General features: G+C 48.4%; 1 protein-coding gene across 1 annotated transcript in view; it reads right to left on the bottom strand.

The window, feature by feature from the left end:
• LOC125465804 (unconventional myosin-IXb-like) overlaps positions 1–16,217 on the bottom strand; it is a 48,951-nt gene that overhangs the window by 19,466 nt on the left and 13,268 nt on the right. The window contains exons 2-11 of the mRNA XM_059638421.1: positions 16,015–16,164; positions 15,516–15,682; positions 12,818–13,708; positions 12,295–12,385; positions 7,642–7,748; positions 6,720–6,856; positions 4,230–4,447; positions 3,543–3,650; positions 1,769–1,945; positions 191–232 (exon numbers count right to left, since the gene is read on the bottom strand). Coding sequence (XP_059494404.1) covers positions 191–232; positions 1,769–1,945; positions 3,543–3,650; positions 4,230–4,447; positions 6,720–6,856; positions 7,642–7,748; positions 12,295–12,385; positions 12,818–13,708; positions 15,516–15,682; positions 16,015–16,164 — 2,088 coding nt within the window. The remainder of the gene's footprint in view (positions 1–190; positions 233–1,768; positions 1,946–3,542; positions 3,651–4,229; positions 4,448–6,719; positions 6,857–7,641; positions 7,749–12,294; positions 12,386–12,817; positions 13,709–15,515; positions 15,683–16,014; positions 16,165–16,217) is intronic.

Here is a 16,217-nt window from a genome sequence, read left to right as displayed (position 1 = left end):
GATTTTGATGAATTTTATTCAACGTTCTCAGGGCATCAGAAGCTTTCCCTGAGACTTAGTGTCTCAAAGTTTAATGCTACAAATAATTCTCTCGCACAAACTGTGCTAAGCCAAGACTGACAAAACCAACCCTGATAGAAGCCATCATCAAAAGAGAACAGAAAGCAGCAGCCTATGACCCAGTACTCACAATTTGATTGCGTTTCCGCCTCTTCTTCCGGGCTTTTGTTGGCTGTTACGGAGCAAGAGTGAAACAAGACAACGGGTCAATGGATACAAAATAGCTGCTGCTCAGAGCAGACTGATAACACCAGAAATATTAAAGACAGATGGTGGTGAATTTGACCCTCGAACCGGGTTCATGACTTTGAGATCTGTACTAATTACCTGCCTTGAGCCCAACATCCCGACTACCTTAACCTGACAAACACTGATCCACTCCCAGCTTCAAAACTTGGGTCACCCCAGTATCTACGTGGTTTTTGAGGGTAAGATGGTTCCCGATTTCCGTTAGCTTTTGTGTAAGGAAGTGCTTCTCAACATCACCTGTGAGGACGTGAGCACGTGGCCCTGTGGAAAGGCCCATGCACAGAGAGGTGTGGCAAGCCTGATGCCCATTCCCACTGCCCAACACCCCCCCGATCCAAAGCAGAGTCTGTCACCCGAGTGGGCCTTCAGTCTCTGGATGCCAAATTTCTCCAGAATGAGGCTCAACCTCATTCCCTGTCTGACTCAGTTGTAAGACCATTAGGCATAACAACAGAAGTAGGCCATTCAGCCCATCAAGTCTGCTGTGCTACTCAATGAGATCATCCTCAATTCCACACTTCTGCCTTTCCCCCAGAACCCTTGATTCCTTATTATTTTATTCAGTCAATCTCAGCATTGAACATAATTAGTGACCCAGCCTTGACAACCCTCAGCTGTAAAGAATTCCACAGATTCACTCCCTAAGAGAAGAGATTTTTCTCTTGTCAAGGACCCCGTAAGAATCCTGTATGTTTCAATAAAGCTACTTTTCATTCTTTGGAACACCAATGAGCACTGGCCCACCCTGCTCACCGTCCTGATGAAACCCCTTCTGCCCTGTCTCCGAACGTCAGTCTATCTTTCGTTGGACAAAGGACCTAAATCTGTCCACAATATTCAGCTGTGCCTTGCACAGGTTTATACTCCATTCCCTTTGAGCTAAAGGCCTCCCCTATTACTTGCTGCACCTGGATCTAAGTTTTTTGGGATTTACAAATCCCTTGTCCTTTAGCTTTCTGCCTTCTTTATCTCATTTAATAATAATGATGATGATTTTGGGGGGGAAGAGGAATTGGCTCCTAAACTCAACATATTCACAATGATGCCTGCCACTTCAACACATCCAGCATGAGCCACAGCACAGACTATTACACCACACAAAGAGGCCATTTGGTCCATCACACACATGCTGACTCTTTGAAAGATCTGCACCCCCCCAACCCCCGCAGCATGTTCCAGATCACAACATCTCAATGAAGGAAATAACCCCCATCCCCCACACCAGGACTGTAGCTAATTACCATAAATACTATAACTCCCTGGTACCAGCCCTCCTGCCCTGGAGGCAATTTTGATTTAATTCCTCAATCACAATCTGGATTAAATCTCCCTCCTCCACTGCTCAAAGGAGAGCAATCCCAGCGACCCCAAATAACTCACTGGTCTCCACCCCAGGGACCATCCAAGGGAATGTTGTCTGGGACCTCGCAAAGCCCTACATTCTGGTGCTCAGAGTTACCTTCAGCGCCTCCAACTCCTCTTTCTTGGAGTAACATCGAGCAAACTCATCAAGCAGGGACTGGAAGAGGTTGAGGACAAACTGCACCTCAGCTTTCTGTCTCTCACCCACCATCTTGGTCAGAAGTAGTTGATAATTCCTCATCAGGTCCTTGTAGCTCACATGGGTCTGACCATTCTACATTGTTCATAAAACAACGAAGGTTAATAAAAGAAAGAAAAACTACAACTGACCCCAGTGAGAGTCAGTGTGTGTGTGTGTAGGACCCCGTACCCCAGTGAGAGTCAGCGTGTGTGTGGGACCCCGTACCCCAGTGAGAGTCAGTGTGTGTGTGGGACCCCGTACCCCAGTGAGAGTCAGCGTGTGTGTGTGTAGGACTCCGTACCCCAGTGAGAGTCAGCGTGTGTGTGTAGGACCCCGTACCCCAGTGAGAGTCAGTGTGTGTGTGTGGGACCCCATACCCCAGTGAGAGTCAGCGTGTGTGTGTGTGTGGGACCCCGTACCCCAGTGAGAGTCAGCGTGTGTGTGTAGGACCCCGTACCCCAGTGAGAGTCAGTGTGTGTGTGTGTGGGTCCCCGTACCCCAGTGAGAGTCAGTGTGTGTGTGGGACTCCATACCCCAGTGAGAGTCAGCGTATGTGTGTGGGACCCCGTATCCCAGTGAGAGTCAGTGTGTGTGTGGGACCCCATACCCCAGTGAGAGTCAGCATGTGTGTGTGGGACCCTGTATCCCAATGAGAGTCAGCGTGTGTGTGTAGGACCCCGTACCCCAGTGAGAGTCAGCGTGTGTGTGTGGGACCCCGTATCCCAGTGAGAGTCAGCGTGTGTGTGTGTAGGACCCCGTACCCCAGTGAGAGTCAGTGTGTGTGTGTGTGGGTCCCCGTACCCCAGTGAGAGTCAGTGTGTGTGTAGGACCTCGTACCCCAGTGAGAGTCAGTGTGTGTGTGGGACCCCATACCCCAGTGAGAGTCAGCGTATGTGTGTGGGACCCCGTATCCCAGTGAGAGTCAGTGTGTGTGTGGGACCCTATACCCCAGTGAGAGTCAGCGCGTGTGTGTGGGACCCCGTATCCCAGTGAGAGTCAGCGTGTGTGTGTAGGACCCCGTACCCCAGTGAGAGTCAGTGTGTGTGTGGGACCCCATACCCCAGTGAGAGTCAGCGTGTGTGTGTGTGGGACCCCGTACCCCAGTGAGAGTCAGCGTGTGTGTGTGTGTGTGTGTGTGTGGGACCCCGTACCCCAGTGAGAGTCAGCGTGTGTGTGTGGGACCCCATACCCCAGTGAGAGTCAGCGTGTGTGTGTGGGACCCCATACCCCAGTGAGAGTCAGCGTGTGTGTGTAGGACCCCGTACCCCAGTGAGAGTCAGCGTGTGTGTGTGGGACCCCGTACCCCAGTGAGAGTCAGTGTGTGTGTGGGACCCCATACCCCAGTGAGAGTCAGTGTGTGTGTGGCACCCCGTACCCCAGTGAGAGTCAGTGTGTGTGTGGCACCCCGTATCCCAGTGAGAGTCAGTGTGTGTGTGTGGGACCCTGTACCCCAGTGAGAGTCAGTGTGTGTGTGGGACCCTGTACCCCAGTGAGAGTCAGTGTGTGTGGGGGACCCCATACCCCAGTGAGAGTCAGTGTGTGTGTGGCACCCCGTACCCCAGTGAGAGTCAGTGTGTGTGTGGCACCCCGTATCCCAGTGAGAGTGTGTGTGTGGGATCTGAATCGAATTCCGCTGACAGCAATTGTTCTGAAATAGCCCCTTTTGCAAAGTTGAGTGACCCATACTCACGTGGACAGGGTACATGCTTTTCAGGGTCAGTCGGAATTTCTCAGTGACAGTGATGAATAAAGTTTCAATTTTCGATTCCTGCAAAGCTTGGGAACTGAGGTCATTCACCTGCCAATGACATAATCCCGAAAGCACCAATCACCATCAATGACATAATCCCCATCATTACACAGAAAGCACCAATCAGCGAGTAAAAAGACAGCACACTGAAAGCACTTGAGGGAGGGAGGTGAGGAATGGACGGGGGGGGGGGGGGGGGGGGGGGGGGGGGGGGGAGGGGGGGGGGGGGGGGGGGGGGGGGGGGGGGGGGGGGGGGGGGGGGGGGGGGGGGGGGGGGGAGGGAGGTGAGGAATGGACGGGGAGGGAGCAGATGCCACAAGAGGAAAAACTTCTTCACCCAGAGAGCGGTGGATAAATGGAATGCTCTGCCCCAGAAGGCAGTGGAGGCCAAGTCTCTGGATACTTTCAAGAAAGAGATGGATAGAGCTCTTACAGATAGTGGAATCAAGGGTTATGGGGATAAGGCAGGAACAGGATACTGATTGTGGATGATCAGCCATGATCACAATGAGTGGTGGTGTTGGCTCGAAGGGCCGAATGGCCTACTCCAGCACCTATTGTCTAAGAGGGAGACAACGAAGGAAGCTGAGAGATTGTGTGTGTGTGTGTCAGTAATCTGCAGCTCACCTTGTTCAGGAGGAACTCATCCAGATTCTTCAGTTCGTTGGCATTAGTGATTTTTTGGCCCAAGTGGGCCCCCCACTGTTCCGAGGCACTGGTGGCATTGCTGATTTTGATGCTGCGACTTCTCTTCCCTTTGCTGGTGTGCTCCTTGCCTGTGTCAGGGTACAGGTACTGGGGGGTCTGTGCCATGGGGAAAGTGGCAGATTTACCCAGCTCCACTTCTGTAAAGAAACCCCAGGAAAGGAAGAATAATTCTCCAATCTGCAGCATCACAGTTTCTACATTTATTCATCATTTTTGTTTGATTCCATCATCTGAGTGTGTGCATGTGAGGCAGAGAGTGCAAGATAGGGACACAGTGTGAGAGAGACAGCTTGTGTGGGGTTGGGGGTATGTGTGAGAGAGAGAGTTTGTGGCGGGGGTCATGCTTGTGTGTGTGTGTGTGTATCTGTGGGTGTGTGTGTGTTTGGAGGGGGTATGTGCGTGGGGGGTGTGTATGTTTGGGGTAGTGTGAGAGGAGTGGATGTGTGTGAGGTTTTTAAGGGGATGACCAGTTTAGTTAACAGTGTTATTGTCCATTGGTTTATTATTATTTCTCTGTGGTTAGAATCTACTGATTTGAAATAAACAGCAAGTTTTGTTAAGTACAGAAATCTGGTCTGTATTTCCTGCCACCCTGGGTCTAAAAGACAGGGAAATTGGGAATTCTGCAGACTTCTTAAAATCTTTAATTTTTGCCGTGCCTCCAGGAATAGCATGACACATGGCCCACGTTACTACTGGCTAGTAAACACCTCAGAACGGCTGGAGGTTTAGAGAGGATGTGGAGAAAAGCTGTTTCAGCCAGAGGCAGGTGGGAATGCCCTGCCTGGGGCTGGGGCAAGGCGAGGTGGGAAATCTCACAACCTTTAAAAAGAACTTGGACAAGGACTTCAAAATGTCATAACATTCAAGGCCTTGGGATTATTGTAAGTTTAGTACACAGTCAGTGGGCTGAAGGGCCTTTTCGACAGTCTATGATCAAGCATCAGTTGCTGTTTGTGGAAGATTCTCCCATTGTTTGTGTGTAGAAATATTTCTGAATTTCACTCCTGTAGAGGGTAGCTGGAAATCTTAGACTCTGCCCCTGGTCCTCGAACATTACTTCTCTCAATCTATCCTGTCTTTTTCCCTCAATATTTTGAAAGCTTTGATCGAATCAGTGTTAAACCTTCTCAATTCCAGAGATTAATACCCTGCTTTATTAATATCCTGCAGAATTTAACCTGTGCAAGTCCAGGTCTTATTCCAGTAAATGAACACAGCACTCCCTTTAAGGGTAATATCTGCTTCCTGAGCTCATACCCAGAGTCAAACTGATTCCAGGTGTTCTGTAACCAGAACTGCAGCACAACCTCCACTGGTTTGCTGGTCCTCCAGCTAAAAAGGTCTCTCACCTTATTGTATCAGTGATAATGGGAACTGCAGATGCTGGAGAATCCAAGATAATAAAATGTGAGGCTGGATGAACACAGCAGGGCCAGCAGCATCTCAGGAGCACAAAAGCTGACGTTTCGGGCCTAGACCCTTCATCATTTTATTACCTCACCTTATTGTGTCTTTTCTGCAGCTATTAGTGACATCTGCATGATTCGAGGATCTAGACCCTCACCACTGGGAAAGTCATGGAATCCTTTCCATTTTACATCCAAGGTGGATCACTTCACAATTATCTAAAATGAAATCCATTTGCAATTTGCTTCAGCTGTTAACATCTCTCTTGTAATGTTATATTTTCATTCATGCTGTTTAAAGAGCTGCTTCCTCAGTATCATTATCCAAAACTGTCAAGTCTTTCTGAAGTAAATCCACAATCATTCCCCTGATAATTATTTTAATCATCTTTTTGGAAAATTCAGGAGTGAATCATTCTATACAAATTCACACTGATTCTGTTTGTTCAGGTGGTAATGTCCACTCACTATATCTTTAACTGCTTCCCACTTCCCTTTCTCACCTTTCTTAAATAGTGAGTAGCTCAACCAAGTTTCTAATCAAAAGAAATGGCTCACGATTGGAAGAATTTTGAAAATTTTAGTCTGGGTGTCTGCAATGCCGTTTCAACTACTTCCTTTCAAATCTCCATTGAAAACTATCCGATCATGAGGATCTGTCACTCTTCATAACTGCATTAATTTCTCCATTACGTGTCTCTTATCACATCAATTTTGTCAAATGTCCATAGCTACTTTAATGTCTATTTCCCAGAGATATCTGGCATATCACTCTCGCCTGAAAATACTGACCATTTTCTTGAGCAATATCACAGCTGCCAACTGTTGCGAGTCTTATTGTTCCTGAGCCCATTTTCTCCGTTAATACAATTTCCCAGCCATCAGCAGCTCTGCTTTCTTTATTTTTTCAAAGACCTTTTTGTATCTTTTTACTTCTAGTTTGATTTTAGACAGAAATTTAAATAATTGGCCCAGGACTGAGAGGAAGCCAGAGACTCACTGTCTCCAAAGCCCTTCATTGTGTCGGGAAGCAGGATTGGAGAGACCTCATCCAGCGCCTGTGACAGCTCCTTCGAAGACTTTTTTTCAGCTTGTCTCTTCCCGAGAAACCTCCGCAATGGGCCACGGTATAAAGACCTACATTAGGGCAGGAAGGGGAGGAAAGTGCAACAAGAAAAATAATCACATTCAGCAAAAACCACAGTGAATCGGAGAAATTGTGAGGGCAGATACTACATGGGTCTCTCACCAAACTGTAACTGTTAGGGCTTAATGCCACTGTCTCCCATTCCCTACCCCAACACTGTCTCTCCCTTCACTATCCCAACTGTCCATACCCACCAACAGATCCTGGTCAGGAACTCCAGCTGCTTACAGACCACATATATTTGCTCAATGTTCAGCTTTGGTGCAACTTACCATCTCAATGCCTCCCAGTATTATCAAGCTCTTAAATCTCCTGCCAACATCTCAACACTTACTCACCCAAAAGTGAGATCTCATCATCATACAGGAATAGAAAATTCCACCCCAGCCCAACCCAACCAATGCCCCCCAACTCCCATCTCCGCAGTCCACTGCAATCACAGGTCACTCTGTTGACCACAGTAAAGGAGAGAGTTAGCCTTGAGCTAACCACACCCTCAGAAGTCAGTAACAGGAGCCTTTCCTAAAGCTGTGAGGAAGTGGCCCATGGCAGACCATCCCCTCCTAGCCTCCGAAAGGTAGGAACACCCTTTGGGGATGCCACTTCATTGGAACACCACTCCCCCCCACCCCAGTCCAATGCTGACAATCACTTCCCAGACCAAGTTAGACCAAAGTGGGAACCTTGACCGTGTACCATGGCCCAGTTTCACCATGACACCCCTAGGGGCAATGCCCTCAGACCAGCGTCCTCCAGCAATGAGTATCTGACATACTTGGGAGATTCCAGAGTCTGCGTGGGATCCGGTTCCTGAGATGTTTTCTTCTGCACCACTTGTTTGGTCGGTGTCCTGTCACCTTCTTGCAGTTCAGTTGGTAGAGTCTGGAGAGGTGGGTGTGGGTGAGGGAATAGAGACAGAAAGAAGCAAGAGACAAAAGAATGTGAAGACATGTGAGGAAGTGATGAGCGGAAAAAAAAACTTGAGAGATTATGTTCATGCAAAACCCAGCTGGGGCCATAAATTCTGATTTATTGGCATTAAAAGTTAAAGAAATTGTTTCCCAGTCAGTGACTGTGAGGAAGCATGCTTAGACGAGAATTTCATAATTAGACCTGGAGTCTCACAGCTCAGGTCAGGTTAGCCGTTATCCCCTAGCTTCCACTCTGAGAGCGGTGAACACCACACTGAGTTACTCTCAATCAGCACACTTACTGGCACTGGACAGACCTTAAAAAATTATTACATGGCCCACCTCCCTTCAGGTTGGAAAGGCTCAAAGGTTAGTAAATTGTGACTTACAAAGGGAGTTTAGGATGGTGTAAGGCAAAAAGAAAAGGCCTTGAAGGTTGTCAGAAATAGCAGCAAATCCGCCAATTGGGAGGATTATAGAATATAACAAAGGAAGACCAAGAAACTGAGAAGGAAGGGGAAATACAATCTGAATGCAAATGAGCAAACAGAAAGGTCTGTAAAAGCTGCTGTTAGAACATAGAACATAGAACAGTACAGCACAGAACAGGCCCTTCAGCCCACAATGTTGTGCCGACCATTGATCCTCATGTATGCACCCTCAAATTTCTGTGACCATATGCATGTCCAGCAGTCTCTTAAATGACCCCAATGACCTTGCTTCCACAACTGCTGCTGGCAACGCATTCCATGCTCTCACAACTCTCTGCGTAAAGAACCTGCCTCTGACATCCCCTCTATACTTTCCACCAACCAGCTTAAAACTATGACCCCTCGTGCTAGCCATTTCTGCCCTGGGAAATAGTCTCTGGCTATCAACTCTATCTATGCCTCTCATTATCTTGTATACCTCAATTAGGTCCCCTCTCCTCCTCCTTTTCTCCAATGAAAAGAGACCGAGCTCAGTCAACCTCTCTTCATAAGATAAGCCCTCCAGTCCAGGCAGCATCCTGGTAAACCTCCTCTGAACCCTCTCCAAAGCATCCACATCTTTCCTATAATAGGGCGCCCAGAACTGGACGCAGTATTCCAAGTGCGGTCTAACCAAAGTTTTATAGAGCTGCAACAAGATCTCACGACTCTTAAACTCAATCCCCCTGTTAATGAAAGCCAAAACACCATATGCTTTCTTAACAACCCTGTCCACTTGGGTGGCCATTTTAAGGGATCTATGTATCTGCACACCAAGATCCCTCTGTTCCTCCACGCTGCCAAGAATCCTATCCTTAATCCTGTACTCAGCTTTCAAATTCGACCTTCCAAAATGCATCACCTCGCATTTATCCAGGTTGAACTCCATCTGCCACCTCTCAGCCCATCTCTGCATCCTGTCAATGTCCCGCTGCAGCCTACAACAGCCCTCTACACTGTCAACGACACCTCCGACCTGTTCATTCCTAAAATGGAAATGTCTGGCTAAAATGAATGAGTCAATTAGAGGCAGAGACACAAGAATTTATAACAGGGACGTGGCAGAGAATCCAAATAATCACTGTGTCAGTTTTCACTGGAAAAGACAGGTGGCACAGTGGCTAGCACTGCTGCCTCACAGCGCCAGGGACCCGGGTTCAATTCCACCCTCGGGCAGAGTTTGCACATTCTTACTGTGTCTGCGTGGGTTTCCTCCGGGTGCTCCGGTTTCCTCCCACAGTCGGAAGATGAGCAGGCTAGGTGGATTGGCCGTGCTAAATTGCCCATAGTGTTCAGGGATTTGTATATTAGATGGGTTATGGGGGATGGGTGCTCTGAGGGTCGGTGTGGACTTGTTGGGCCGAAGGGCCTGTTTCCAAACTGTAGGGATTCTATGAAGTAATTTCCCAGATGGTAGAGATCCAAGTAGCTAGGGAGAATTTTTTTTTCCTTCATTCATGGGACATGGGCATCACTAACAGTCCAGCATTTATTGCCTGTCCCTAGTTGCCCTTGAAAAGGTGATGAGCTGCCTTCTTGAACTGCTGCAGTCCACCTGCTGTGAGTTGACTGACAATGCCCTTAAGGAGGGAATTCCAGGATTTTGACCCAAGAACAGTGAAGGAACAGCGATATACTCCCAAGTCAGAATGGTGACTAGTTTGGAGGGTAACTTGAAAAGGGGTGGTGTTCCCATATATATCTGCTGCCCTTGTCCTTTACGAAAAAATTGGTCCTGGGTTTGGAAGGTGCTGTCTGAGGATCTTTGGTGAATTTCTGCCATGCACCTTACAGATAGTACACACTGCTGAGTATCTATGGTGGAGGGAGCGAATGATCGTGGATGTAGTGCCAATCAAGTAGGCTGCTGTGTCCTGGATGATGTCAAATTTGAGTGACTTATACTTTGAAGGAAATTGGCTTCATTAAGAAGATTGTAGTACAGAAATTAATGGAATTGAAATCTGAAAAATTCCCAGGACTTGATCGGCTCCATCCCAAAGTGTTAGGGTGGTGGCTATAGCAATACACTGGTGACGGCCATCAAAAATTCAACAGATTCTGGAACGATCCCTGAAGTTTGAAAGGTAGTAAACGTCACCTCACAATTTAAATGGCTAGTGAGAGAGTAAACAGGGAACTACAGGTCTGTTACCCCTTCCTCAGGAGGAAGGAAAATGCTGCAGGTGATTAGAAAGGATGGGATCATTAGACAACAGGATAATAATATTTTGATTGGACATAGCATGGTTTGGAAAATGGGAAATTGTGTTTGAGAAACTTGGAGTTTTTTCGGAAGATCTTACAAACAAAATTGCTAAAGAAGAGTCAATGGATGTTGAATAATTATATTTTCAGAAGGCTTTTGATAAAAATCCCTCACAGGAGGCTGGTTGGAAAGATTAATGCACATGGTATAGGAGGTAATATACTGTCATGTATCAAGGATCAGCTAATAGACAGGAAACAGAGTATAGGAATAAACAGGTCACCTCCTGTTGGCAGACTGTGACTCGCAGGGTAGGTGACAATACTATGGATTTAAGGTCTATTTTATTCTGGTACTGTTTTTTTAAAACAACAAAAGGTTGAGACGGAGGTGACGTACAGTCTATTACAATCAATAAAATAAACAGTTTGTGAGCCCTTGAATTTTTTTTTAAAAGTTGGAACAGTAGAAGCAGCCTGGAAAGTAGGGTCAAACTCCCACAGAACCAGGATTTTAGTTGAACTCTCAGTACTGCTGGGGGTTTGGGAGGTGCTATACATCTCCCTGTCACAGCAAAATGCTCCAAGTTCTCTCTGCCTCCTTTTTTTTCCCTCTTGAAATCCTTTCTTTCTGGCTTGGAGAAGTGCCTTTAGAGAACTGTTTTACCGAATTTGCTGTTTGCAAGGGTGTGTTTATGGAATATTACCATACTGGAACAGTTGCTGTTTAGTAGTTAAATAATCTATCATTGTGCTTAGGTTTTCCAATAGAATTAAGTTATTCTAATTCTTCTTTGTTTTTGTTTTAACTACAGTGTCAGAATAATGTGTGTTTTGCTCTAAAACTGGTAAAATTGAATTGTATCTGGAATGCAGATACCTTGCCTTTAAATTAGGAAAAACTTGGGGTCGTATCACTGGAGGTCATTAGCATCTCTCTCTCTCTCTTTCTCTCTCACACACACACACACACACACACACACACACACACACACACACGTGACAGGTGACATCCTGCCATCCTCCAGTGACACAGCCCTGCTCAGATGGCACTGGGATTTTATCTGAAGTGTTGCCAATCCCAACAAGAGTTTTCATGAGGAGAAAATAGTTGAGGCAACACACAAGACAGGCACCAAACTCCGTCTCAAACATACAGCCAGGTCTGACACCAGCCAAGAGGAGATGAAATAATCCCACAACTGAAAACAGTTCCCCAGGGCAATCAAAGGTATGCAGCAAAATTAAAAGGGAAGAATCTCATGCTTTAGGGAGAGACTGTCTGCAGTAAAACTGTCCAAACGCAAAACCGAGAGATTGCCATATGAGAGTTTACACGTCACCAGCCCCACTTCAATAAGCCATGTCACAGCTGTAACAGGCTCCCACACCATCCACAAAAAGCCCACTCCCAACCCCAGGGAGTCACAGTCAGGGGACAAGGGCTGCTTCCATCAGGGGTCAGTACAGGATCCTGATGAATTGGATCATGTGGGTGTGGTCTATACGTGACTGACTGACAGACAGACACACACACAGAAAAGGAGCTAGATGTGGAAAGGTAGATGTTGCAGATTGACAGGACGGATGCCACATTCAGAGGTCACTCGACAAGGGCCCAGCTTGAGCTACACCGAATGATCCTACATTTCAGAACCTCCGTGACCCCAGTCTGGAAGCTGACAGTTTCCGCTGGTTCAATGTGTTTGTAATAAAATTAATCTCCCACAGATTAATCTACTCCAGTCAGTAGATTCTGGATCATATCCTCACCATCAACTGCAGCTCATCACAGACACATACACAAACACAGAGGGAGTGAAAGCCCCCCCAACCTACCTCTCGCAATGGGGTCTCAGCTGCAGTTTCTGGGGATGATGTCAAGTCCAGCTGCACCCCACCTTCCTGTAACGGGGTTTCCTTGTCCCTGCTGTTTGGGGGAGAGGAGGAGGGAGAGACAAAGACAGGGGGGTTCAGATGGGGCAGGTCCATTAGTGCTCGTTCCCACCCAGCGATTGTGCCTGAGGGTTAAAGGGGCAGGAGCTGGAGAATGGCCTCACGATGAAATCACATCTGACCCCTCCCACCATACCACACCCTCTACTGAGAGTGACAGAGTGAGATAGAGAGCAAACAGGTCAGAGTTAGAGGGAGGGAGTACTAGAGAGATTGGGGGGGAGAACAGAGAGAGAGGGAGAGAAAAAGAGAACTAGAGATGGAGGGAATTGGGGAGAGGGAGGGGGAGAGGGAGGGGGAGAGGGAGAGAGAGAGAGAGAGAGAGAGAGAGTCAGACAGACAGATGAGAGAGAGAGACAAGGAGGGAGCAAGTGAGATGGAGGGAAGGAGGAGGTTTGATTCTCACTTTGCGATTGTGTTGGGATGGGGACTTCCTTCCTTCTCTGAAGAAGGGGTCATGGCCTCATGGTACCGTTTATCTTTCCACTTCTCAGCCTTGTCCCTCAGCTTTCCACGGTCGTTGTAGCGCTGGAGAGTTCCCTGTGAGGAGCTTGGACTTTCCAGAACTTCCCAAGCGATTTGGTTACTATTAGCCTCGGTACCAGTGGCTGGGGAGTGGGATCTTTCTGACACATTGTCCTTTGGCACCGGGGAGTTGGCAGTGACCAACTGTAGACTCTTTGGCCTCTGAGGCTGAGCTAGGGCCTCTCTGTTGCCGTCCATACCCTGTGGGTCAGGACTAGGGCCTGAGTGCAGAGGTGGGACCCTGTCTCCTTCCACCCTGTGCTCCAGAGTTATTCCGGACTCAGTCCTGGTGCCAGGGGAGCTGGCTTCCTCCGTCTGTTCCTGTCCCAAATGTTGTCCGTTATCTGGCTGAACATTGACTTTTCCCTTATCCAGGGGACTGGCACTCTGTGCCACCTTTTCCACAGTCTTGAGTGTTCTAACTGACCAGTCACTGTCTGTAGGTGATGGAGGGCCATCCCGAGGTGTTGGTGATACCAACTCTCTTTGCAGTTTGTCATGTTCTAGTCCCCGCATCCTCCGATTCTCTCGCTTCTCCCGGCAGGAGTTTGACCTCTCTGTGCCCTCTGCTGGGGCTTTCTGAGCTAAGGGAGCGGCACCGTACTCGGGTACCTCGCCCAGGCCAGCACCCTCTTTCCAACCTGGCTGCTCCTGGGCCGGCTCCACCACCTTAGTGTCCAGTGACGGGACGAGGTCCGGCTCCTCTGGGGCCCGAGCAGCCCCACCTGCAGGTTCAGGCCCTTGCTGCTCTCGCTGCTGCACCGTGCAGACACTGTCAAGAAAACAAACACTATCAGATAGTGACTGGGGGGGGGCGGGAATGTGAGGGAATGGGGACCAAACAATAAGCACAAACTTACATTTTAGTAGCACCTCTCACAACCATGGAAGGCCACATAGTATTTTCACTTTTGGAAATGCAGTTGTTGTTGTAATGTGGAGACGTACAGCCAGTTTGTGCAGAGTAAGAACCCAGAAACCAAGTAGTAATGTTCAGATAATGTGCTTCGCTGATATTGGTTATAAAATAAATATCAGTCCCAGGACGAGGAAAATCCAGCTTCAGATACTGTCTTGCAATTACTCTATTTGACATCTCACTGAAATATACAACACCATGCTCCCCCCCGGCGCTGACCCTCTGACAGCGCGCCCCTCCCCCCCGGCGCTGACCCTCCGACAGCGCGCCCCTCCCACCCGGCGCTGACCCTCTGACAGCGCGCCCCTCCCCCCGGCGCTGACCCTCCAACAGCGCGCCCCTCCAACTAACGTCCTTCAGGGAAGATAAATCTGCCATCCTGGTCCGATCTATATGTGACTCCAGACCCACAACAAGGTGGTTGACTCTTGACTGCCCTCTGGAATGGTTGAGCAAATCAATCAGGGCAATTGCGGATGGATAATAAATACCGGCTTTTCCAACAAAGCCCCCACCCTGTTGAATAAACGCATGATGAATTCTCAGCCCTTCACCTGTTCTTGTTACAGGAGGCAGTCTGTTTTTGGTCACTGCCAAGCATTTCAGTGGCATAATCTCTATTTGTCACTTGTCAGACCAAGCCTGGAAAGCAGCCAGTTCTTGTCGCATTTGGACATAGACTGCTTCAGTATCTGAGGAGTCACGAATGATGCTGAACATTGTGCAATCATTGGCGAACATCCCCACTTCTGACCTAATGATGGAGGGAAGGTCATCACTGAAGCAGCCAAAGGTGGTTGGGCCGAGGACAGTAGCCTGAGGAAATCCGGCAGAGATGTCCTGGAGCTGAAATGACTGGCCTCCAACAACCACGGCCACCTTCCTATGAGCCAGGTATAACTCCAATCATTGGAGAGTTTGCTGCCTGGATTTCCATAGATTCCAGTTTTGCTGGGGCTGTTGATGCCTCACTCAGTTGAATGCATCCTAAAAGTTAAGGGCTGTCACTCCCACTTCATTGGAAATCAGTGAAGACTAAACAGTGACCAACATATTTGTAAATGGATTGAAGATGTTGAATAGCAGTTAGGGTTACCCAGGAACCCAAAGCAGCAGGTCAGAGAACGAACCAGACATGTGACAGCGTGGGGCTGATGTCCTGGGCCTGTCAGTCTGATGGACTGAGGAGTTCGAGAATTCCAGGATCTGGGCCTGAAGTGATGAGCGGGGAGCCTACAGGGAGTGTGGACTGGGGGGAAGACACAATGAGAGAGGGCGGACGGCTCCTGTCGGCAAAGTGAGGCTACTCAAGGGTGACATCAGAAAACACTTCTTCACACACACAGCGCTGGGAATCAAAACTGTGCCTCCCCAAAATGCTGCTGAAGTTGGACATCAAGTGACCATTTCATATGGAGATCGATAAATTGTCTTTCTTCTGGGGAGGGGGCAAGGCAGGGCAATGGGTTTTTAAAACCAGCTTAGATAGTAGGAGATGGCTGGAAGGGCTGAATGGCCTCCTCCTGTTCCCATGAAACTGGGAGCTGGAGATTTGCCAATAAATAACACGGAATTTACATTAATCGAAAGCAGCAATTGAACCCCTGGGGGTGGAACAACAAGACCACAGCAGGCTAACACCTCAAATCATGGGTATTACCTTTCCGAGGCCAGACCTCCAGGGCTTGAGGCCTGGCATAGTGCCAAAGCTTGGAGCTGCTGCTTCAAATCACGTCGCTGCACGTATCGCCTCCACGCTGCCTGGATCATACTGGCTGCTCGGCATCTTCGCAAAGCTGACCGCAGGAGGTAGGAACGGAAATGCACCTGGAAACAGTGAGCGAGCGAGCGAGAGGAAGAGTGGTAGGGGGATAGAGGGGGAGTGGGCAAAGAGAGAATGAGAGAGTAGGAGAGCAAGAGAAGATGGGGGGGCGGGGGGAGAGGAGAGAGATGGAATGTTACACAGTGAGTGGCCCTTACCCTGCTGAATAAACACTGACCCTGTACAGTTACACAGGCTGTGACCTGGGAATGTTGTTTAGTTTCTCTGTGCCTTGTTGGACTGCAGCACTGGTTGGAGTTTGCCTCTGTGCCATTGCTCCAGTTATTCAAGTGTTGTTGTATGAACCAAGGCGAAGGTATTTGATAGGGTCAAGTACCTGGATAGTGGTTGCAGCTTGCTTGCTCTTCAAGAATCTTCTTCTGTCCAGAACTGCCCGGAACCACGTCTGCAGGAGCAGGATTTTCCGGATCACTTCCTTGTGCAAAATATCCTGAAGTTTTTGGCGCTCAGTTTCCTTCATAAAAACCTGGAATGGAGCAAGGGAGAGAGAGTTTGGTCAGACAGTAACACTTAACCTTG

Source organism: Stegostoma tigrinum, chromosome 30, assembly GCF_030684315.1.
Source record: "Stegostoma tigrinum isolate sSteTig4 chromosome 30, sSteTig4.hap1, whole genome shotgun sequence".
NCBI lineage: Eukaryota > Metazoa > Chordata > Chondrichthyes > Orectolobiformes > Stegostomatidae > Stegostoma > Stegostoma tigrinum.
The sequence above is the reverse complement of the archived record's forward strand: the minus strand, read 5'-3'. Positions and strand labels throughout refer to the sequence as shown.